General features: G+C 39.3%; 1 protein-coding gene across 1 annotated transcript in view; it reads left to right on the top strand.

Annotated features, from left to right (window-relative positions):
- Positions 1-25,332, top strand: part of megf10 (multiple EGF-like-domains 10) — a 68,680-nt gene extending 43,348 nt beyond the window's left edge. Inside the window, exons 9-25 of the mRNA XM_067574505.1 lie at positions 3,941-4,153; positions 5,885-6,059; positions 7,553-7,673; positions 9,825-9,988; positions 10,468-10,570; positions 11,481-11,627; positions 12,540-12,674; positions 13,802-13,930; positions 14,043-14,171; positions 14,368-14,496; positions 15,516-15,644; positions 15,793-16,023; positions 17,405-17,520; positions 17,626-17,749; positions 18,350-18,394; positions 18,489-18,698; positions 20,880-25,332. Of these exons, the coding sequence (XP_067430606.1) occupies positions 3,941-4,153; positions 5,885-6,059; positions 7,553-7,673; positions 9,825-9,988; positions 10,468-10,570; positions 11,481-11,627; positions 12,540-12,674; positions 13,802-13,930; positions 14,043-14,171; positions 14,368-14,496; positions 15,516-15,644; positions 15,793-16,023; positions 17,405-17,520; positions 17,626-17,749; positions 18,350-18,394; positions 18,489-18,698; positions 20,880-21,046 (2,467 nt within the window). The 3' untranslated portion in view covers positions 21,047-25,332. The remainder of the gene's footprint in view (positions 1-3,940; positions 4,154-5,884; positions 6,060-7,552; positions 7,674-9,824; positions 9,989-10,467; positions 10,571-11,480; positions 11,628-12,539; positions 12,675-13,801; positions 13,931-14,042; positions 14,172-14,367; positions 14,497-15,515; positions 15,645-15,792; positions 16,024-17,404; positions 17,521-17,625; positions 17,750-18,349; positions 18,395-18,488; positions 18,699-20,879) is intronic.
- Positions 25,333-25,587: the final 255 nt, after the last annotated feature.

Raw genomic sequence — 25,587 nt, 5'->3', positions numbered from 1 at the left:
AATTGTGTTTTTCACACACCACATTAAAAAACTAAATAACATATTTTTCATATCTCATCCAAGCAGAAAAAATACAGTAAGCAATAATGAAAATAACCACATCATAAGCCGGATAATATTGGTGATATTACAGCTCATGATTGCTGACTGTCATAGAAATGCAACACAGTTTCCAGCTTGTCGTCACAGCTAGCAATGGAAAGATTTGTCACCGTAAACAGAACTCAGAAAATGCTGATTCATCTCAGCCCTCAACACAGACGACCAAAAGAAGTTAAATGAGACATTGAAAGCCACCAAGCTTACAACCCTCACCGGTTTTGTCTGCTTGTAAATCACAGACTCATCTGTCAGTGAAGTCAGACCTACTGGTTGCACTCTGTTCACTCTCTCCTCACATCAAGAGACCTTTACACACAACATCTCATGGGAGTGCCATGAAAACAAAATTCCTGTGATGGGTTGCCATGGTTAAAAGAGTCTGCAAACCACTGAACTACAGTTTATCATCCATGAGGAATTTTACTGCTTGGATATGGAATCAGTGACAATATTCTTTTTACAGTATTCAAACATACATTCTTACATAAAGCCATATCATATGCACAACAGGATCTAAGATTGACCTTTTATGAAAGGATAAGACCTGTCACTTTCTATAGTTTCTTCTTGCTATCTGCAGATAGCTGTTTAGTTGCATTAAGTACAGTTATTGTTCTTGTAGCAGCAAGATTAATAATCCAGGACAGCAGGGTCTTTCAAAACAATGAAACTTAATTGTCTCTGTAGCTCAGGGAGCTTGAAGACATGAACTGTGTGATTATAAAGTGAAACAAACTAAATCCAAATAAAATCATCTGTATCTGCTTAATTCTTCCACATCCTCCAGACCATCATAGAGAGGGAAGTCAACCAGGGAGCCCAGTCAATGTTTTCACAGACAAATCTCAGCAGAGCGCCACGCAGGGCTTTAGGTCCATATAATTAGCAATATCAGAGAGCACGCACCATATACTTAAGCAGACCAGTGACGAGACAGGAATAGCCCTTCCAAGTGCACTTTTATGAGTAAATAAGGGTTTGAGGGAAGCCGAACGTCACGGTATAGCACTGCTTGAAAATAGGTCGGCCATGCCACACCCGAACCCACTGGAATCCATTAACAGGATGGTGAGGGAAGGGGAGGGGGGGGGGGGGGGGGGGGGGGGGGCATTATCTGCACCTCGAAAAGAGAGAACACCAACAACTGGGAAATGAATTGCTGAGTTTTGCTGGAATGTGGATGATACACTGGAGAGGCTTCAATAAGTTTGACAGTACCGTCAGCGGGGATGGATGTAGAAATGTGTCTGGTGCAAGGGCGTAGCTTTGGTTTTCACTTTGGTAAGGACATTTTTGTTGGACGGCCAAAATAATTGTGTATTTGTACATGCTCTCTATCACATTTTTCTTTTTCATAGGCACATGTTCACACACACATACACACATAAAGAGCCTGACTCTGCAAAATGTTTACTGAATATGCATTTGCTGACTTGCCTGACACCGGACTTATATCATGATTTTTTTCTCTGATTTTTACATTTTATTTTATTGATAGATTACTTAACTATAAATCTGAGACCAAAATTAATATTGAAAATCAACAGATCATAGACCTCTCTTTAAATCATCTCAAAAACTTCTATTCCTATGTAGATATAAAGGGCTCATTCTAAGGTAACAAAAACACAACAATTCTTAGTTTCAGTTTCATTATACGCTAATTAAAACATATGAAAATACTACATACTTATGAAAATGATATTCCAGTTCTACCAAGTCCATTCTGTTGACAGTAAATCCTATACACTTGTCCTTAAATACATTTTGCAGGGCAAAGGGCAGTCAGTCTCTATGTCCAACACTGTTCCAGAGATCTTGATGTTGTTTTGGTTGAATATTCATAATCCCCATAGGATGATCCTAGTGGTAGGTAAGCCCTTGAGCTTATCTATAGTGACACTGAGTATTTAGATGTAAGATCTGTTGTAAATGGTTCCATGAGAATGGAGTTGACTGTCTAATCTCGGTATAGAACCTGTAGCTGAAGTGAGTCTAGTCAAGTTCAAGTTCCTTTTATTTGTCATTTGCACAATAATTACAGTGATGCAGTTATTGGCAATGAAAATCTTGAATCTCAGGCTCTTCAACAATGCTCAAACCAATATGGCAAGTAAAAAGTAAAAATAAGAAAAGTAGAATAAGAATGTAAGACATAACATTCAAGAAACATGAACATATATATACTGCTGTGGTGGTTAAATAGCCTTGTGGACAGTAGTGAGTAGACAGTAGTAGAACAGTAAATATATTGTGTTTACTGTGCAGTAATAAATATGTATACAGTGATGTAAACAAATGTAACGTATAAAGCCTATCAGTGCAGAAGTAAAGTGTTCAGTCTCTGAGCCTGGTGGTGCAGGACTGGATGCTGCCTGACACAGCAGGCAGAATAGTTTGTGGTTTGGGGTGATCGGGGTCTTTGATGATCCTGTTGGCTTTCTTCCTGCACTACTGGGTGTAGAGGTTGTCTGTGGATGGCAACTCCATTCTGGTGATGTGCTGAGCAGTTTTCACCACCCTCTGTAATGCCTTACGATTGAAGGCGATGCAACTGCCATACCAGTCTGCAGAACTTTTCAGAGATTCATGTTCAAAGGAAACATTAACAGTAAAAATAAAACTTTGTGAAAGAACTGCAGATTAATAAACTGTAATAGGAAAATATATTTGGAGAAGTGCTCAGTCAGGATGTATTCATGGGAATAATAGGACTTCCTATATGGATCACTGACCTTCAGAATAAAAGCAGTGGGGGGGTTTGTGTTAAAGTAATACAATTTTTCTATCATACTGACTAAATGAAAGCACAAATGAATCATCACTGTCAGAAAAATGGATTACTATAACATACAATTGTAATATTATATAGGACAAAAAGGGGGACTATTATAGTACTTTTACTATCTTTCTAGCACCAGTGATTAGTCCATGCTTTCATTTAGCTGGTATGATAATTCAGTACTGCATTACATTCCTTGAAAACTTTTTAACAGAATTTTCAAGTTTTATTCTGAATGCCAGATGCATAATCTGTAAATGTGACTTCAATACTATTTCATCCAAAGTGTACACTCAGTTTAGCAATCTGTTTACAGAGTTTATGCTATTGGAATAAATTTGTGTCAAAATAATTGAACAAAATCTTTCAAAAATCAAACCAAAAAAATGAAATTGAAAATCAATAAAAAGAAATTGAAAGCAAAACAATGACCTCAAAGGCAGAACAAACAATAAAACTACACAGGAGAGCTACATTTAATCACAAAATTCACAATTTTCTTTTACTTTATTGGCCACTGTGGGCGCAGCCCTGTAACACCCGCTCACAGGAGAGCTTTGTGTTAGATCTGAAACTGAAAAATTCAGAACTGAACCCTGAAAAAACTTAACTGCAAAAGAAAACTCCTGATCAATAAAAGAAAGTGAGAATATTGTAATCAAATGTTACTTTTCATTTATTTTTATTCACTTTCAATGACATTTTTTTCTTTTGTTTGATTCTTGGAAGATTTTGTTCAATTATTATGACAAATTCAATCCAGTATTATTCAGCCATGTGCACTGATTCCTAAACTGAACACTGTTTATGATTCATTTATTTCCATCTTTAAAAACATTTTACAGATATGTTAAATATGTATTGTTAACATTTTGATATAAAACTTGATGTGTGTGACAATACTTTTCTCCAAAAGCATATTTACTAAAACGAATGTGTTCCATATGAACAGAATTCTCAGGAGAAACAGTAGTGTCATAGATAGTGAAGAACTGATCACCTCCACCTTTCCAAATCATTGACCATGGGCATCACTGTGTGTCTCTGTGTGAACAGGTGCCAGGACGAATGTCCAGTTGGTACTTATGGTGCTGGCTGTGCAAAGACGTGTCGCTGTAAGAACAACAGCAAGTGCTACCACACCAACGGAATGTGTCTGTGTGAGCCAGGCTACACAGGGGAGACATGTGACGTCCGAATGTGTCCTGAAGGACACTATGGCCTGCGCTGTGATAGGAAGTGTCCATGCTACACCCAGACTACACGCAGGTACAGTATGCAGTATGCAGCGAAAAGTGTTGATCTCCAAATAAACAGAAATTCATTTCGTGTCGTCAAATTTAAACAGAAAATCTTCATCCATCAGCTTCTTAAGTCCCAGAATATTTATCTCAAACCTTTAAATCCTGGATCTTTCTAGTTCAAGTTAGAGAGTCTGTATACGTTTGTCAGTGTGATCATGTAGACAGCTGACTGTTGAGAGCCAGTAGTCAGTGATCAGTTAGGTTAGCACAGCTGGCGGGCTGCATGTGTCATTGGAGAGAACAGCTGTCCCTCTGCTTCTCAATGGGACTGCTGTGTCAGGTGGACCAGCTGTCAGTCAAACACATACACCAACAAACACAAGCAGATTCCACCTGTGTTACTACAGATAATCCTCACCCTGCTGGCACAGAATGGGGAACATCATGGAGACTCTCAGTCCATCAGTATCATTCTGATTCAGTCACCTCCTACATCTCACTGTGCCCTTCACCTGCACAGTTTATTTTAATTCCAGATTTCAAAGGACTAATAGACGCTGTTTTAAAGTTCTGATGCCTGACCCAAACTTGGCAGGATCCAACAACATATCAGGGTTTGGGTCAGATTATTTCATAAAGCTTCAGGCTCAGGTTTGGTTACTTTCAAAAGTAATTTCAAAAGACATTTCTCTCTTTGATTCTGACTGAGATAATCATCTGCTTCCATGTTTGTCATGTGTAGCGAGAAGATACACAATGTCTCGAGGGAAAAGTGGCAAATGTGTTTCACTAGCTCAGCTAGATAACGTGCAGTAATGAATAAAACAAGCAAACATATGGCTTTGAGTTCCAGTCCTGGTTTTAAATTTGGCAGTATCAGTCAGGTTCAGTTGAGTCGGGCTGGGTATGGGTCTTAGTTTCAGGCATTTGCAGAACCCTAGCCTCTGCAGCCAGAAGTTTTTGTTTTATTCTCTGAATCTGAAAAATGTACAATTCCAAAATAATCAACCAAACGGACACTAATAACTTTTTTCCAAACCAAGACTCTGCAGTTCTTGTTTTTGGCCCACTAGTGACAAGGCCTAAAAGAACAATTTAAGTATAGCCAGGAGGAGGCTGTGTACAGGCTCTTCACTTTATGTGGACACTGGCAGTGCTCCATTTGATCGTGAAGGTGTGCTTCTTGTTACATAGTGGCAAGGGTGGAGAAGCCTCCACAGGCAGGTGTGAGTGCAGGCAGCATATGAGGCAGCAGGTCTGATGTTAATCTCTCATCCACTGATTATCAGGTGGTAGTAAATGCAGTAAAATTTCATCTTTTCACAGCTTTAAACTGTTGGCAAAGATACTGCAGAACATTACAGGTTGTGCAAAAAAATGTTTTTATGAGTCAGTACTGTTTACGCTGCTGCACATGGTATTTAGTTTACTTGCCGCACAAGTAAGACTAAATACCGAGACTTTGATTCAAGTCGGCATGATTGATGTGCAGCATTGACATGGAGTGGGACCCACATACAACTGGCACACACTGGCACTGTGCCAGTCAGGTTTTGGAGTGCACCCACTCACAACAGGGAGAAACAATTGTGCTTTAGATGTAATTGGATGACACGTTGTACGCACACATTTGTTTGTTTGTGGCAGGCCAATATAGAATCTGGGAATGAATCCTAAATGTGACCTACAGTATGAGCAAAACTAAACATAATAAAGTACAGTCTTTAACAATGGTGTGCACCTCTCTTGTCACCAGCTGCCACCCCATGTCCGGAGAGTGTACGTGTCAGCCTGGTTGGTCTGGACTCTACTGCAATGAGACGTGCACGCCAGGATTTTATGGAGATTCCTGCCAGCAGGTGTGCCAGTGCCAGAATGGTGCTGACTGCCACAGTGTGAGCGGAGAGTGTATCTGTGCTCCAGGCTTCACGGTAAAACCCGTTTCTCACATGTCTGAATGTCAATGAATGCTTTAGGTAACTTATACTGTACGTGTGATACAGTATGTGGTTGGCTGGGTGTGGGCCCATTACCTGGCCCAACTGTCTGTCTCACAGCCAGCAAACACAGACCAGATGTTAATACTGTACTTCAAGAACAGAAAAGCTTCAATATGAAGACTGAAAATGTCAACTCTGTACTGCTAACATTCGTGTGCACACTCAGGGCCAGATTTACTGCACCTTTTGTGCCTGTTTTTCAGGGGCAGATGTGATGCATAGAAGGATGGATAGTAGAATAAAATACAATAAAAATGAATGAAACAAAATACATAAAATGCATTTCATTCTCAACCAATCACACAGATGAGACTTTCTGGACTTGAAAATTATATTTTGGAATTTTGCTTAAAGAAATAGTTAAACATTTAGGATGTACAGTTACTTGCTTTCTCTCTGAGAATGAGATGAGAATATGGATATCAGTCTCATGTCTGTGTGTTACATATGGATAGTGTTAGTGATTACAGGTTTTGGTTTCGGTCTCTGCACAGACACAATGGTACTAAACCTGGCAACCTCAGTGTGTTAACAAGAATTTAGAGAGTTAATGCACCTGATTGTTGCTCATCTAAAAATACTTCCACCACACCTCCTCCTAAAACAAATTATGTAAACTGAGGACTTCATTCGTTTCATAGAGGAAACTTCTTTTCATTTACACATTGCCCTATCAGAGTATGACTACTGAACTCAGGCCTCATACACAAGTCCTCATCTTTTCTATGTTCACTGCAATTTGCTTGATGTGCTTTCCGTGATCTCTGAATCAAACGTTGCAGATGTAATTGGTGCGGTGTTTGGAAACATCAGTACAGCAGGAGATTCAGCATTCGTAGTGACAAAGAAAGGATTTAGTAATCTTAAATTTATACAAATAATGAGGTTTAATAGTTGCTTAATATGAACAAACATACACACCTCACCTCCCATCCCTGCTTGTTGACCTTTTAACCCTCACAGGACCATTTACAGAGTTACATACAGATGGGTGACAAATTAAAGGAAAAACTGGTTCAGGTGTGAATGCTTGACCCCTACAGTGAGGGGATCTGGTGGCTCTGTTATGCTGTGGTTATGTGGCATTTTGCTGGCATGGTTTGGGTCCACTTGTCAATTTAGAAGGAAGGGTCACTGCAAATCAATACAAAGTTGTTCTGAGTCCTATGGGAGACTTTGGACCGACATGTTAGACAGCGCTAACCACCACCATCATCAAAACACCAAATGAGGGAATATCTTTTGGAAGAATGGTGTTCATCCCTCCAGTAGAGTTCAGAGACTGTAGAATTAATGCCAAGGGGCAATGAAGCTGTTCTGCCGGCACATGGTGGCCCAACACCTTACTAAGATTTTAATTTGTCATCCATCTGTAAGATCACATCCTCACATCCATCCTAACTATTTAACTATTGATCTTCCAGGGTCCCAACTGTTCAGTCCCCTGCCCAGTAGGAACTCATGGAGTGAACTGCTCTTCCAGCTGTAAGTGTAAGAACGGAGCTCAGTGTTCACCTGTGGACGGATCCTGCTCCTGTAAACCAGGTGAGCTGAGGAAGAGAGGGAGATATGATAATGTATTTGTCTTTGCTTATATTGCAGTGGACTAAAAGAAGAAGTTAAAAGTGAATGACTCAAATGTCCCTCTTCTGAACTTTATTACAAATCACTAATGATTGCTCCTTGCAGGGAGCATTAGAACCCCCAGAACAGCAGAGCCACTGCAATCCACCATTCCACATCTATGCAGCAGCATGTTGGAATTTCACTTGAATGTTGGCAAAGCCCTTCTAATCTGAGATGAAGCTCAGACAAGATGCGAGGCGTTAGTTTTGTTGTGAGTGGTCAACAGGGTTGCAAAACACGCATGGAGAAGAAAAAGCGCAAATAAACTGCAAAAGACTTGAGAAGAATTAAACATGAAGTTACCAGGAACCTATTATCCTCCAGTGCCGCCATATTCCAGAACTGCAACCTATCGTGAGTGTCCAGAAGTTGTTGAGGACTGATGCTATTCTGTCTGTTCTGGTCCTCGCGTGTTCTTTTAATGAAGCGATAGGAGAAGATATTGTTAGGCTCAATATCTTCGGCCACGCCTCTGGATGATCTGAAACTTCAACCCTCAAGAGACAAACATCCTGCTTTTCACAATCTATGGATCAGCATCACCTGTCTCTGGTGCACAGCTTAAGACCTTGAGGCTATACGTGGCATTGTTTTTCACAGTTGAATGGGTGCACCCCACTCTCACGCTTCCTGTTTTGTTAGCTGAAAGCAGAAGTTGAGGTTAAGCTGACCTATTACTAAATTCTAGGGAATGTGAATTTGTAAGTTTTCTCGCATCCAGTACTTTTCCACTTTACAGCCCACAATGTTCAAATACAGTATAATAAGCTTTCTTTCACACAGTATAAAAAAAGAATCTAATATCTAAAACACCTCTATTAAAAATAAGTAAATAAATAAATCTCTTTGCTAAAAAGCAAATTAAGGACTTTATTTGTTGCAATTATGTTTTAGCAAAAGCATCAATCATAACAAGAAGTACAAGGTTTCAAGTGCTCAGAGACATGGCTGAGGTAAAGAAGGCTGAAACATGACCACCGCCGAATAAGGGTCACAAGTTGAAGCGTCAAGATTGGGCCAAGAAATACCTGAAGACTGATTTTTCAAAGGTTTTATAGACAGATGAAATGAGAGTGACTCTTGATGAACCAGATGGATGGGCCTGGGGCTGGATCACTGATGGACACAGGGCACCACTTCGAGTCAGGTGCCAGCAAGATGGAAGAGGGGCACTGGTGTGGGCTGCTATCATTAATGGTGAGCTAGTTTGACCTTTTCGGGTTAAGACTGGACTGATAATCAACTATCAAACCTACTGACAGTTTCTGAAAGATACTTCAAGCAGTGGTACAGGAAGACATCCTCAGCATTCAAAGGGGCCATGATCTTCATACAGGACAATGCTCCATCACATGCATCCAAGTACTACATTGCTTGGCTGGCCAGCAAAGGCCTCAAAGATGACTGAATAATGACCCGGCCCCCTTCCTCACCTGACTGAAATTCTATTGAGAACTTCTCAAACATGAGATTTACAGTGAGGGAAGACAATACAGCTCTTTTAACAGCATTTGGGAGTCTGTGGTTGCTGCTTCAGCGAAAGAAACTGTCAGACTGCATGGATGGAAGGCTCATGGCAGTTATTGAAAAGAAGGGTGGCTATATTGCTCACTGAATATTTTTGAAAGGACAAAAAATGTTATTTAATTGTCATTTTGTGTTACTTATTTGTTACGCTTAAAAAATTGAGAATATACAAGTGAGTTGGGAAAAACTGTTTAGTTGCCTAATAATTCTGCACACTAATGTATTCCCCTGAGAAAGACAAAACTCATTTTTCCTTTGTTAAACATTCTGGTTTGAGGTTCAATAACATTTTGAATTGACTGAGAGCATTGTATTTGTTCAACAATACAAATGGATCCTGAGGAATACAATTTGCCTAATAATTTTGCACACAGTGTATAATTGAGTTCTGAGGTCATATCTTAATTAAGGTAGTGAGTCATTCTTCTCTGGTAGGAATCTCTATGACCTCCATCCCGATGATGTTTTCTATTGCCATTATCTCAGTGATGTAGAAATGAAAGTGTTTTGATTGTTGCTTATGTTGCTGCTGGAAATCAACAGGGTGGCATGGAGTAGACTGCTCCATCAACTGCCCCAGTGGTACCTGGGGTCTGGGCTGTAACCTGACCTGCATGTGTGGGAACGGAGGAGCGTGTAATGCTCTGGATGGTCACTGTACCTGTGCTCCAGGCTGGCGGGGTGACAGGTGTGAACTCCACTGCCAGGTGAGTTCTGGATGCTCTTATATCTGTGAAATAAGCCAAAAGACACCATAGTCCACTGAAAATCACCTCTAATTATTTTCAGTTTAATATTCAAACTGGCGTTTCTGTATGTTTTAACTACACAAATCACACATTGTTGACGGTATACAGTTTTGTCATTTAAAAAAAAAAGGTTTTGATAAGTTTATGTTGTCAAAACAGCTGAAAATTCGATGAAAATGAAAATAAATCATATTATTTTAGATTTACAGCTTTTAAAATAAACACAGGCTAACACAAGCATGCAACATATTATATAGTTGTGGCACAGGTATAGTTGGTGTGTATTAATACATTTCCCCTTTAGAGCACATGAAAGCTATGGAAGTAACATGGGATTTAAAATTGAAAAGGGATTTTAAAAGATTTTGCTAAATGACTGATGCATGTGTTTTGAATGACATGTTGTCTCTGTGATGGTAACTGTTTGTCCTCCTCAGGATGGTACGTATGGTCTGGACTGTAAAGAGCGCTGTGACTGCAGTCATGCTGATGGATGTCACCACTCCACTGGACACTGCCGCTGCCTGGCCGGATGGACTGGTAAGACAAACAAGCACGTGTTCTCATGGTCTGAATAACTAACCACATATTTACATGTCAAAAATCTTCCATTACTTACTGCTCTTCTGTGGTTATGAGTACAAAGCACAAAAGGTTGTGGTGTACTTTCAGTTTATATTAACCAGGGGTCCAGTTTTGGAAAACTGTACCCACACCTGCAAAGCTCAGTATCTGAACTGACATCTGTGTGTTGTAACACCAAGCTGGGGAATGTTTCAGTTGTAGAGGGTTATATTTAAGAATTTGAACTACCAAATTGAAAAACACAACAATATCTATACATGCTTTTTCAATACAGTTTGTCTACTCAGGTTTTCTGTCACTGGAACACCATATCAGTATTTTACATTGCTCTCACCACCAACAAAGACTGAATTGGCCTTATTCAAACATGATTTTGACTAACATGTTGGCCTGTATGGTGATTTGGGCTACTGTGTTGCAGGGTGTCAGGGCGTCTTTCTCAACAGCATGTCAGCCTTGCTGAGTAATATGCACACAGCTTCCTCAAAGAGGCCTTTGTACTTGCTCCACTGAGCTCCTCAATGAGACTGCCTGCTGAGCCATGACAAAAGACAAGAGGGAGGGAGGGATGGAGGGCAGGGTTAGAGATTAAATGGCTGTCAGGAAAGGTAGCACATGAGTTTAGAGAACTCTGCTCAGCTCAGCTTTCAGCTCTGCTCTCAGATTGTTAACTTAGGGAGTCAGCGTGTGTTGACATGATACCTCAGATGAGTAAAGTATTTAGTATTTAAAGGTAACGGTATCAGAATCACCTCTGCAATATGAGAGGTATACTTTAATATTCACTGTCAAAATACACTACAAATTATCTTTGTGTGTGTGTGTGTGTGTGTGTGTGTGTGTGTGTGTGTGTGTATGTGTGTAGGTATTCACTGTGACAGTGTGTGTGCAGAGGGACGCTGGGGCCCAAACTGTTCCCTCCCCTGTAACTGTAAGAATGGAGCGTCCTGTTCTCCAGATGAGGGAACCTGTGAGTGTGCTCCAGGATACAGAGGCACCACCTGTCAGAGGAGTAAGTCCTACATCAGCACCACATTCTGCTGCAACATCATCACTCAGCTGACTCTTAAGACTTAAACTTTAAATTAAGTTAGGTTTAAATTTGGTATCTTTGTCCATCATTTCAAACAGTGACATTTTACTCACTAAGTTAGTAGGTGAGATCTGGGAACACAGTGACATCACTAAAAAGATGTCCCCAGCCCCCAGCAAGACACACAGCAGTTAGACAATTAAATGAATAAATAAACTGCAATTTTCCTTAAAAGTTATTGGTTTTGTAAAAAAAAAAAACATTTCAGTTTACTTCAGACTAACTAACCTTATAAATAAAGCAGGCCTCACACACATTTTGTAAACTGCAATTTTGACAAAACAATCACAAGACAGGTTCCACTTTCTAGCTTCTTTTGGGGTGTGATATGTGTGGATGTTTTTTTATCACTCTGGATTTACTGTTGCATATGTGAATTGTCAGGTTTGCACATTAATTCTTCACCTCTTCATAAGAGGCACAATGCAACAAACCTGTATTCTACACAAATCTGCACCATTACTTCAAAAATCAAAATAATATCTCACAACATAACATCTCAGAACAAAACCATCAGTAACCAATCATAAACAAATATAATATCTGACAAAAAAGGGGGAAAAAAATCCAGGTCAAGAACCTGAGGAGGCCACAGAAGATTTATATGTGTTGTTTGTGTTGTTCAACAAAATAAATTAATTGTCAACCTGAAAATGTCTGGCATACACGGTTCATTTTTGAATCTTTGTTGTTACATTATTCCTGCTCCTGCAGAATATTTAAAGACAGTCCCAGTTGTTGATTGCATAATTAACTGCTCCATCAGTAAATTTGGCAAGCATTGAACATTAATTACATGAACTCACCTTTGTGTTCCCTGTTTCCCTGCAGTCTGCTCTCCGGGTTACTTTGGTCACCGCTGCAGTCAGACCTGTCCACAGTGTGTCCATAGTAACGGGCCGTGTCATCATGTCAGCGGACAGTGTGACTGTCTGCCGGGTTTCAAGGGGGCGCTGTGCAACGAGGGTGAGCATCACATCACAGCACATACAGCCTTGTTACTGCAGCACACTGTTTCCACTGTGTAACAGAGGCTGCAGGGTTAACCCATGTGGGCTGATACTGGTCACAGCTTCCTGTTATCATACCAGACGTGCTGTTCCACGAAAATTCTCCAAGTTATGATGCTGTCTGAGCATTTCCCCTTACAAGAGATTAAAGCTGTTCAAGAAGCATTTTAGCCTGAAGACAGCTGCTAGCATGAACATCCCTTTGATGGGACACACATCTGGTGACACACATAGCTTGTGGTGGAAAGTAACTAAGTACATTTACTCAAATACTTTCTACTCCACTACATTTATTTGACAGCTTTACTTACTTTTCAGATGAAGATTTGACAACAAATTGTTAAAGATGAAACCAGTGGTTTCCAACATATTTGGCTTTTGACGTATTACAAAAAGCAGTGTGTAGTCAGGGTCACATTCCAGATCTATGAGTTGTTAACAGCTCCACCAAATAGTGATTTTTCCCTCTAAACTTCTCACATGCTTTCATTTCAATAAATGCTCACATGATCCAATATTTCACCAAAAATCAAAGAGTAGAGAAAAAGTCCAAAAACTGAAAACAGATTTATGTATCAGGACTTTGTTTTTTCTTCTTTCTTCTCCCATTAATCATCTCATGACCTCTCAAACCACTACTTTTACTGCAATACCGCAATTAAACTACAACAAGCTGATAATACTTATGTATTTTTACTGTAGTAGGATTTTTCATGCTGGACATTTACTTGTAATGGAGTATTTCTACATTGCTGTATTGGTACTTACTACTTACTTACTAGTACTGAACACTTCTTCCACCACTGAGTTTAGCACATAACACATAACAATACTGAGCATTTGTGTATGAAGGTTGACACAGTGAATCTAAAAAGCAACCAAGATTCCAGGACGCCAAAAACAATCCAGTAACTCCATGAAAGATATCTGAGTTGGCAGCGAAACTCTACAAGCTGCATCATTTGTTACTGAGTTCAGAGTTAGCAGTGTGTCATGTTAACCAAAGAAATTGTAAATGTGCTTCTAGCTAAAATGTATTTTAAGGAAAATGAACAATGAACACATAATGTGTTGTGTATACAGTGTGTCCCAGTGGTCGCTTTGGGAAGAACTGTGCGTGGAGCTGCAGCTGCACCAACAACGGCACCTGTAACCCCATCGATGGCTCCTGTCAGTGTTACCCAGGATGGATCGGCAGCGACTGCTCTCAATGTGAGTTCACTCAAGATAAATAACATACAAGGCAGTTCTGATGTCATTTACTTCACACTTAGCCATGGACTGGTATGACAAGCACTAACATGTTGTTGTCATTGTGCTGCAGCATGTCCACCCGGTCAGTGGGGACCCAACTGCATCCACACATGTAACTGTCACAACGGAGCCTACTGCAGCGCTTATGATGGAGAATGCAAGTGCACCCCAGGATGGACCGGTCTCTACTGCACACAACGTCAGTCACACACAAACACACAAACAGTTTACTTCTGTGACAGCTAGTTGATGACACATATATTAGATTACCATAGAAACAGGTACAACTCTATATAATAAAACCTAGAGGGTCAAAATTCCCTTCTGAGACATGAATATGTTTATTTCAGAAATAGAACATTTTGAAAATATATCATGTGATGACTCCTTTACAGGCTGTCCATTAGGTTTCTATGGGAAGGACTGTTCTCAGAGCTGTCAGTGCAGGAATGGAGCTGACTGTGACCACATCTCTGGACAGTGCACCTGTCGCACTGGCTTCATGGGACGGCACTGTGAACAAAGTATGTTAACACTGTTTTGTCTGCTTTTTATGGTGGCCCGGTCCAACAGCAGCTTTTTTTTTTTTTGCTCATATTTTACTCACGTTTTCTTGTGCTCACTTAAGCAATTTTACACTCTTGTTTATGTCTTTTTTTCAACACCTCTACATGCTTACACTTCATGTGTGTAATTTCAGTGGTTGAACTTGAAATGACTGTTCAACTCCTTTTGATGTTTGAACTTAAAGTGACTCTTTAACTCTTTTTAGTGGTTGCACTTCATCAGTGTCTTTCAGCACTTTGACGTCAGCTGACACGTCAACATCTCTCTATGCTTTAACTTCAGTCACAAGTTCAGTTGTGTTCAGCTCTTCAACCTCAGCTGTTACACCCATACAAATACATTTCAAAAGATTCAAATAATAAAACTTTTAACACATTTAGTGGTTCAGAATGATTTCATGTTATTCTGTTTGGTGTGTAAACTGTGTAAAAGTTGATCCTATAATACACAAAGCCTGAGTGTAAATATGACTGTATTTTCATTTATATCCAAGGCAATATATTCCTAGTACTACTGGTAAAATTAATTTGTTCTTTCATTTATTAGTTGACATTTAAGTGAGATGAATGAGACTTCAGCAAATTTCACATTTTTGTGTACTTTTTGAAATTTCAGACTGCTTAAGGAGTCATTTACATACATTCATTATGTAAATTAGTGAGTCACTTAATCTGTGCTGAGCAAAATATGAGCTGTCTAACTGAAGAGAGCATACATCACAGCGTACAGTAGCCATAACCATGCAATGATGATAGTGGACAGTAAATCACAGAACTACTCACTGCAATCTGAATAACATATCTACATAAATAATGCATGAGTAATAAAAAAGAGTGTATTTATAATGTTTGCTAAATATTTCCACTTCCTGAAGCTGTTAAGAATACATTCATATTTCTTGTTATAAGGGTTATAGGGAGAGCCTCATTTAAGTGGACATTGGAACTTTGAATGTGATGTCATTCTCTTATTACAGAATGTCCTCCTGGTACATATGGTTATGGCTGCCGTCAGGTGTGTGACTGTCTAAATAACTCCACCTGTGATCACATGACTGGTACATGTTACTGCAACCCAGGCTGGAAGGGAGCCCGCTGTGACCAAGGTGAGGACACACATCACATATATGTGTGTGCAGAAGGGTTTTTGATTGTTGATAGTGAGAGTTTAATGTCACTACCATTATTCATTCAACAGACACTGAGGCCTCTAACTCTGTTTCTGTGTCCTCCTCCTCCTCCTTCGGTCTGCAGCTGGTGTGGTGGTGGTGGTGGGCAGCCTCAACAGTTTGACCAGTGCAGCCATGCACGTAGACACCTACCAGATTGGAGCCATTGCGGGAATCATTGTGCTGGTACTGCTGGTGCTCTTCCTCCTCCTCCTTTTCATCATCTACAGGAAGAAGCAGAAGGGTAAAGAGCCCACCATGCCGGCTGTGACCTACACTCCTGCTATGAGGGTGACTGCTGATTACACCATCGCAGGTACAGCAGTTGCTTCAGACTGCAACCGACACATTTACTGCCCCACATGTGTGTCTTTTTTCTTGATTGCTGTATTGTTTTTAATCAGTTACACAATATTACAGTAAAATGAAAATACAGACTTACTTTCATGCTGAATGAGTCCTTTGCCCCGTCTAGAGTGTATGCACATCTGTTTTAAGGCTATACAACATTTTATATGTTTAAAATCATCACATGGTGTAGACCTGAATCATGATATATTAGTCTAAAGAACACTAAGGGTTTGCTGCATTTTATATGATACAGTACATAAAGCTGCTGGTGAAAGTAAATATAAGGAAGTAAATCTAGTGCACTTACACCAATGTGGCTTTTACTCCAAGTAGATGCAGCTCTGTGCATGATGTTTAAAATGAAAACAAATATTTGATATTTCTTTTTGAACTTTGGACTGGTGTTTTTATGAATTGGCACTCCATATTGTTTGTATCATGTGAAAGAGGACGCACATGTATGCACACAAGTTTGCAGCAATGTGATTCACAGTTCTATTGGCGGTTTCACACTTTTCCACTGATCGACAGTTAGTGGCAATAACATGCCAAGAAACTTGGAAACATGCCATTAAAGGCAGTGAAGAAGACTGCCAGCAAGAAAACATGAATGTAAGCAGTGTAGGTTTTAAGATATTTTTTTTAAAATCCGCTTTGCTAATGTTTTTTGAAGATGGAAATGCGCTCAGTGTGTTTGTTAGTGAATGACCTAAAACATATCTTTGACATTTCTTTATGAAAAGTTTGTGCTATATGTCACATATGCTGATATACCTGTGAGATATTTGATGGGGTTCTAGGATTGATTTACATCAGTGTTTATTATGCTGCAGTTATTAATTCAGACTGACAGGAAAAGTCAAAAACAATAGAGCAACAAAAGCCAATAGAGTGGATCTTACTTCAGCAGACCATGACCTGTTTTAGTTTAATTGCATATACAGGTATAGGTAGGGGTAAATATTGTAAATCAAGATATATATAAAAGCAGGAAGGTCATGTGGTCACAGGAAGTGATAAATAGTTTGTTTTGACAGTCCGGCCCACACTGTCTGAATGACAAGTGCAGGACAGATCTCTTCTGTAGCTGCCACTGTTGGACCAAGGGTGGAGGCAAAATACCTTAGAAAAATTAGCATTTTATAGACAGTATACCATAAAACATGCACTGGAGCTTCACCAAAGCTGAAACCTTGATAACAGTTTTACAGTATGACCCATTTGTTTCTTGATGACATCACAGGTTAACATGCTTTTAATTATTGGTCTTATGCTCTGACAGCAGGATGAACTGACTCATACCGTCCATCCTGGTAAAAGTTATTTTCATCTTGTTCATTTTTCAGATGCTCACCCACCAACATGTGAGGCTCACCCCAGCAACTACTTCTCCAACCCCAGCTACCACACTCTGACCCAGTGCATCAGTCCCCCGCATGTTAACAATACTCCTTATGGAAAGGTAAAGAAGTGGACTTTTTAGAATGCTTCAAGGGCAAAGAGATGTGAGAGTAAGAATGAATACTGTAACAACCAATGTATGTCCCTTTTTAAACATTTGTTTTAGGCCAAGAATAACCAGATGTTTGTGAACTTGAAAAATGGGGAGCAGAGAAAGAGAGCTCCTCTAGCTGACCACACTGGCACACTGCCTGCAGACTGGAAACATGGGGACTGCTTCAATGAACTGGGTGAGACATTAACTAGTCAGCATCTTTTATATTGCTACTGATTTTAAATGATAGTGAGCCTCTATCCCACAACCCATTATAGATCTTAATTCATAATGTTTAGGGGATTCCAAAAGCCTTGTTCATTATATTCCACTCCTTTTTTATGAAATTACAACCCCACAAGACTCAAACTGCTTGCATTTTCCATTTCCATTTTCATTATTATTGCTATTATTATCTTTATTTATTATTCTCTCTACTCTCTCTACTTTCTTTTTCTCTTTTTTTTGTTACTCATTAGTCTTCCCCTTATAAACATACACACTACCTTAAACTCCTCCCATTCAATGTCAACTGTTTTGCCGTTTGTCTTAATGTCTATATGTTCTGACACTGTCCAACTGCCTTGTCTTATGTTCCTATGTCTTTTTATTATGTTATATTGCACCAATAAAACAAAAAGTATTTCCAGCAAAGCTAAAGAGTCACACTTCAGATTCAAAACTCATGCTTATCGCCGTACAGTACACTATGGTGGCTGCTAAATTGCAGCTAGTGCCACTCATAATTTTACTTCTACCATTCACTGACCTTCATTTCTTTTCCTCTCTGCACCAGGAGCCTATGGAGTTGACAGGAGATACATGGGGAAATCTTTACGAGGTAGGTTCCAGAAATGTACAAATAAATAAACTAAAGCTAAACTGGTTGGTTTAATGTCGGTATTCATGTCAGCTCCTCTTTCTTTGTTTTCCAGATCTGGTGAAGGGCACGCCCTATCATGCCAGCTCCTGTTCCCTCAACAGCTCTGAAAACCCATACGCCACAATAAAGGACCCTCCCCTGTTGATGGCCAAAAACACAGAGTGTGGCTATGTGGAGATGAAGTCGCCAGCCAGACGGGATTCACCGTATGCTGAGATCAGCAACAGCAGCCCGACCAATAACAGGAATGTCTATGAAGTTGGTAAGGAGTAATTATGTTATTATTATTAGAATCGCCTTTGAAGTTCTTCTCTACACGTTACATGCTTTGCTGTCTCTGTGTTATGGGTGTTTAAATAAGTAAAGGTCTGTATGCATTTTGGCAATGCACTAGGTTTAGCTCAGTAGTCAGCGCAGTTGTCTATAATCTGGGAGACTCAAGTTTGAAACCCGGTGTGGGGACCTACTATGTAAGATAGTTTATTCATAAACACTTATTTTAACACTTTAATATCCTAAAATTAAAAGCGTTATAAAAACAAAAACTGGATTTTCATGCAGATTTCCACTTTTATTCCAATACAAATACAAATATAAATAATTTTGCTGCTTCAACAAACATATACAAATACAAATACTGGGCTCTCTGCACATCCCTAGTAAGGAGCTTAAGTTTAGAATGGTTCGTCATCATTGTGAAAAATCTTGTTAATCCAATATTCCCTGCTCGGTCGATTCCAAACATTGCTCTCAGTGACCTATCGCAGATATTAAAGGGATGACTGCCACAGTATAAACGGTCATGTCATGTCACAGTATAGTCACATCATCCAATCCAATATACAAAAATTAAACACAAGGAGAAAATAGGTCCTTAGCTTGTTACATTGCCACTTACTTGCTCGCGGTCTTAATTGTGCTTGTTGTGCTTGCAACTTATCTCCAAAAGTGGAAACATGAAAAAACTCTTATTCAAGCAAAGCCAGACCTCTAAATCTGCCTTATTTACACATTTACACCCTACTATGAGGACAGTGCAGTTGTACGCTCCTCAACTGCTCTAAATGTATTAAAGCTGCACTACATTTTTGATATGAATATCAGATCAAATGATGAAAGGTGTGTGAAAGAATTATTACCAACTCTACAGTTCCCCTCAGCTCTATGTAGCTTTTTAGCCTCTTTTTTTACAGGAACAATGCACATTAATCAATATCACTGTGTTGTAAATGTGCCAGTGTCAGCCAAAAGGCAAGTTTTCAACTGTTGTCCCTTTGCCAGATGTTAGATTAGCCAACAACATGTGAAATCAAATGGAAGAAAGCAGGGAAAACATGAAGCAGCTGGACAGGATAGAAGACCTAAAATGTTTATGGAAAAAGACATGAAATATGACACGAACAATGCAAGCCATTAAACAGACAATCAGTGCAAGCAATTCACATATAACAACATAAAATCATTTTACATTAAATTACACAAGATGCTTCTTGCATGAGGCCAAATGTTTTGGTTTTATGGCCCGCAAACTCTATTCTCATCAAACTGGTTTTCAACAGCAGCAGGCAGCTAACCCTAACCCTAACCCTAAAAACCCACCATACACTACCTGCTCAGCACCAAACAGCAGACAGACACAGTTAGCTGTAGACTAGCTGGTGAACATAGTGGAGCATTTAGCAGCTAAAGAGACAGATATTTCCCTCAGGAGTTGGTGTTGACCAAATCAGAGTTAAAAGGAGTGAATGCATTGTATTGTAATGTAATGTATTGATCTTACATTCATCAGGTGGACACAAACATGACTCCAAATTCATGTTCACGTTGCTCTGTGTCTGTTGGAGGTGTAAATAAGCAACTGTTGCTAACATGTTTGCACACAGCGTTGCTTTGACCTAAATGCTCACAGTGGCAATGCTACTGTAGCATGTTGATGTGGATGTAGCATGTTAGTTTAGCACTTAACATAAAGTACAACTGCAGGTACATGGTCATACATGTATAAACCCATAAAAGTCTTGGAATGATTGAAATGTTGAACTGATGATGGTGCTAGATCAAAAGTCAGAGGATCAAAAATGTTTTCAATTCCTTCTGAGAGGAACATGAATGTCTGAACCAAATTTCACACCAATCCATCCAATAGCTGTTTTATTCAAAACCACAAATGTTAACATCATGGTGGCACTAAAAGAAAAGTCAGGGGATCACCAACATCGTTAGGACACACAGTCTGTGATCATGACTTTAAATTTTGCTATTTTATACATCATAATCTTTATTGAAAGCACACAATGATGATGTTCCTTTTCTGCTCCTGTATCACATTGCAATTAGTTTTTTTTTATCAGCCTCATGGACAGTTGTTTGAAACAAACAGATATGAAAAAATATAATGCAAAAATACTTAAATTATTGCCAACTCATCTGTCTTTGATTTCAGAGCCGACTGTGAGCACCATCCATCCTTTTGGAAACAGCAATGGCCACGTGCAGCTTGGTCAGGACCCATATGATCTACCAAAAAACAGCCACATCCCCTGTCACTACGACCTGCTGCCAGCCAGAGAGAGTCCAACCTCAGAGCACAAGGAGCTGGACAGTGAATGACCACACAGAGACTCAGTACAGAGAGCAGCTCACACCTTCATCTGCAGCTCCAGCACTGGATGCTCCACAAACAGGCACACTTTCTACCCACTTCATACTTTCACTTGTTTTATTGCTGTTATACTCTACCATTGTAATTATGTATTATGACTTTTTCTGAACAAAGTGGGTATATTGTGCACAAGACCTTGGAGGTTAGTTTTGAGGTACGGCTGTTGTTTTCTACAGCAATTTTTAAACTGCGATGAAGTCTTCATAGGTCATTCCACACATCTGGGAGGTAGTGCCTCAGAATGCTTTGAACAAAGCAGTTTGCATGATATGTTGTCCAACCACTGCTAAAGGCAGCATGTTTCTTCCTGTTCTTAACGGTGAAACGCTTGTCGTCATAGCCTCGTCCTGTGTCCCACTGCCTCCCCTCTCTCCAACAAGTCTGGGTCTTTTGCATGTCTTATAGTGTCAACACGCCTGCTTGTACAAATGATAACACCACACACTTTCAGACAGTTTGGAAGCATTCGTGCTGGAGCATGAACAAGGTTGTACACATGAAGTTAACTTAAACACCTTCGTGCACCTGACCAATCGCTGCGTAAAGGGGGCGTGACTGTCAGGTTGTGCCCATCCAATTCTGACATCAGAAAGGCTGTTTCAAACGCTTTTAGACAATCTGACAAGGACTTTATTTGAAGCATACTGAGGCCTTCGCATATAACATTCAATACCAATCAAATCTCTATTTTTGTAACAACAGAATTAAAAAGTGGCTAATTTGATTGAATATTAGCAAATGTATCAAAGATTAGATGTTTGTATACGTTTTGTTTCGTGAAGAAGAGTAGATGTCAAGCTGCTGACAGTGAGTGCGTTTTTGATATCAATATATGATATTGAATTTGACATCAAATTGTTGAATTAACCAAAGGTACAAGTGCCATTTAAATACTATTTTTATCAGCATAGGTCAAAGGTCTGCGGCGGAGCAGAGACCCTTCTCATTGTAACAGTATTCCATTTTTTATTTTAGGTCATTTACTGCTAATTTCAGATCATTTCCTTTTCAATTAATCATCACAATATATTCACCACTCATTTATCACACAGTGAACAGTATCATACTGTTCATCTACTGAATGATCAACACCACCACTCTGTGACACCTGTTGCTATTTACAGAAGCTCTTCTGAGCTGGATGTTCTTCCATACAGTAGTACTTTGTATAGTTGTTTGTTCTCAGTGTGTACTTTGTTCTCAGTAGTATTTTGTTTACATATTTCTGTATATGTCTTGATGATTAATTTATCTGTCTTGAAAAACCATTGCAGTCCATTTTAATTGCTCTAGATCCCCATGCCCCATGTGCCCCCATGAGCATCAAGTTGACTGTGACCCCATTTCAACCTTGTATTAACATGCAATCTGTATCTGGATATCTCATCTGGATCAGGGAAAGCACATGTTAATGCAGGTGTAAATGCAAGCAGAAAGCGTCATCTGAATGCTTTTGGATTGGCCAGACCACTTCTGTAGGTGGTGTGATTCACTCTATCATATCAGATCTCAGCCATGTGTGAATGACCACACTCTTAAGAAACAAATCTGTTAAACAGCCACCTAACTCCACCTCTTCTTGCTATCTCAAGCTGCCTCAGATGACCCTGCCTCTGCAGAGAAAGTACAACTCATACAATAACATCACTGCAAGAGACTCTTGAGGGAGCGCTATAATATGGAGGGAAAGGGTCCAAAGAGTATTTCACATGGCTTTCATACGCTGGAGATGCATCACGTTTGTTGTCAGCTTACCTAATATGCATATTGAGATCTGATCACATCACAGGCAGAATTGAGATAATGAGAACACTCGCGAGAATCCCAACTTTCGAGCACTTGTCCTGGCCCCCCAACGGGATTTATTTTCAGTAATTACATGTAAAGTACCTTTGATTTTCTGAAAATCAACAGTTCCAATTGGTGTTTGTAAAATGTGTTGCTATGACAGGATTTGGGCTACAGGTTCATGTTTATAGGGATGCAGCAAAATATATTTTTGTTAACAACTAATGAGTCGACAGTGAAAAGATTTGGTTAGCTGCGTCATGTATAAAATGTCGGAAATTTGTGAAAATACTCATCATAATTTCCCAAAGGCGACTTTTCTCTACATCCTGGTATTTTTCTGATGACATCACACTGAAAATAAGTTAAATGCATTCTCTTTTTGTTTCTTTGTTTGCTCATTGTGTTGATGTACTGAGTAACTTTTTCAATGTTATGCATGAATGGAGTGTTATTAAAAACATTATTTAGAGTTTTAGGTGAGAGGAGATGGCACATGCAGCATGGTGAAAGTTTTCACCACAGCACATGTAGGAGTTTCATCCAAATGTGTAGATCAGTGCAGTGCTGTTCACAAGGCACTTGTAGCCCTTTTCCACTGCCGGAACCCATAACCTGAGGCTTTACATAACCTGACGTTTTAACCTTATCAGTCTTTGGAGCACCGCTCTTCTTTTTGTGTCCACTACACTGTAAAAATCGCAACATTTCCCATGTATACCATTAAAAGGGCAGAAGCAGTACACACTCCATCATTTTTGTGACAGGGCTTACTAACAACAAGAAGCCCTTTTTTCACTGACAGAACTTAACAACCCGTAACTTAGGGCTTCCTCTAACCTGAACTTTCAAGAACCTTGTGAAGCTTTGGTACGAGGTTCTTCCTTGTATATCCACTTTTAAATGACAAAAGCAAAGGAAGTAAGCAGTTTTAGGATAGACAACAATGGAAACAGTGGCAATAATTGTTTATTTTCTTTCTTATTTATGTGAAGATGTTTATATGCCGATGAAGAATCCATGGCACTTCCGCAAACAGTAGAAATAAAAGCAGTGGAACAAAATGATTATGATTCCTCGGTGGAAAAGGGATAATTAATTTTTTTCTCTGCACCACCAGCTCTGAATGGCTTTCTCTCCTCATACACTAATGAGGTTCTGGACATCTTGGTTTGTCCAGCAAGCCTTCTCCACTGGTTTTCCTGCTCCATACAGAGGCAGTAGTAAAGTGGTGGTTACTGTTGCTGTTGTTGCTTGACCAAACATTATCAGCAGCACTGTGGACAACCCCTGAACATACTTGGCAGAGGCCAAATCTAGTTCCAGGAACTCATCCTCAAAGCGGATGTAGATGTTGGAAACAAAGTCAGAACTAGTGGTCATGGATACACTTTATGTTTTGTGAAGTTACTGCAGTGTCACTCCACAGTCAGGATTCATGTACTCCTGTGTGGAGAGTTTCCACCAGTGACCACATTTAGACTGAAGAATCCAACAAAATATGTTTGCAGGATGTGATAACAATTCCACAATGACATCATTACATCTTGTGCAATAGTGCCACTTCACAAACAGTGAATCGTCTGTACAAGAAGACCTAGTTTATAACACATTTGCTGATCTTTATTGCTGTGCAATTTAAAGGGCTCAACACATCTAAATGTAAGCTTAAGCTGGACCTTGGCTTTGTGTAAGGATAACTGAAACAGGAACAATTGACATCATTAATCTGTAATTAGCATTATCATATACACGCAGGAACTTGTTTAGAAAAATGATGCTTTATGATTGATTGAGAATGATTGTATGTGTTTTGTTCCTGTCTTTCCTGTATTCTGAATGGTCTCAAATAGCAAACAGTCTTAAACTATTCTGAGCCTATTTTAAATTTTGTAAAATAATGTATATAGTTTGATTAGTTCTGATGTAAAAATGTTAACATCACCCAGTGTCTTATTTCTGAAATTGAAAACTGGAACAAATGTAGCATTTGGTTTAGCATGGAACGATTCAGACTCTCGTCCTCAACAGACACTGCATTTCTTATGTAATCTTTTCCCTTTCTAATCTGTCAGAGTGCTGTGTATTTAAATGGCCACTAAAGCTGTTTTGCTCTGACAGAAATGCTTGAAAATTAACAAGCACATAAAAATCATCTGTTTCTAGGCTCTAACTGTTTTTATTCCTCTAGTAGGAAGTAGAAACATTTATACACCAGCTACCACTGCACATTTGTTCCCCTATAAGTTGACAATTTAGTCATCACCATGGGATTCTATCTATTACACTTTTTGAGGTTTTGTTTTTCATTATAGTGCTGTTTGTGCAAATGCTTTTGAATAAAAAGACATAATATGGTGAAATAGTTTGCTGTCTTGTGGAATTTGTGAGCCCCCCAAGTAGATTGTTTTTCCAAACCTCAAGTATACTAATAGCATATAAAGTGTGTTAAATGTTTGATGGAGTACATTTTCCCAATATGAAAGTAAATCTATTTTAGTGGAATACTACTAAGTATATCAACATAGCAATACAACTCAAATGGTAATTAGTACACAGAGTGCACTTTATTTTGGAATACAATATTTTCAAGTGTAGTAATGCTTGTTATGGTAAGTTTAATTCTGGCTGACTACTTTTTTAAAAATACATTTTTAATGAGTGTGTTATATGTATAACGAGTGTGTTATTATGTATAATG

Source organism: Thunnus thynnus, chromosome 19 (genome assembly GCF_963924715.1).
Source record: "Thunnus thynnus chromosome 19, fThuThy2.1, whole genome shotgun sequence".
In the NCBI taxonomy this organism is placed as follows: Eukaryota; Metazoa; Chordata; class Actinopteri; order Scombriformes; family Scombridae; genus Thunnus; species Thunnus thynnus.
Note: the sequence above shows the minus strand (reverse complement) of the source record. Positions and strands in the feature narration are given on the sequence as shown.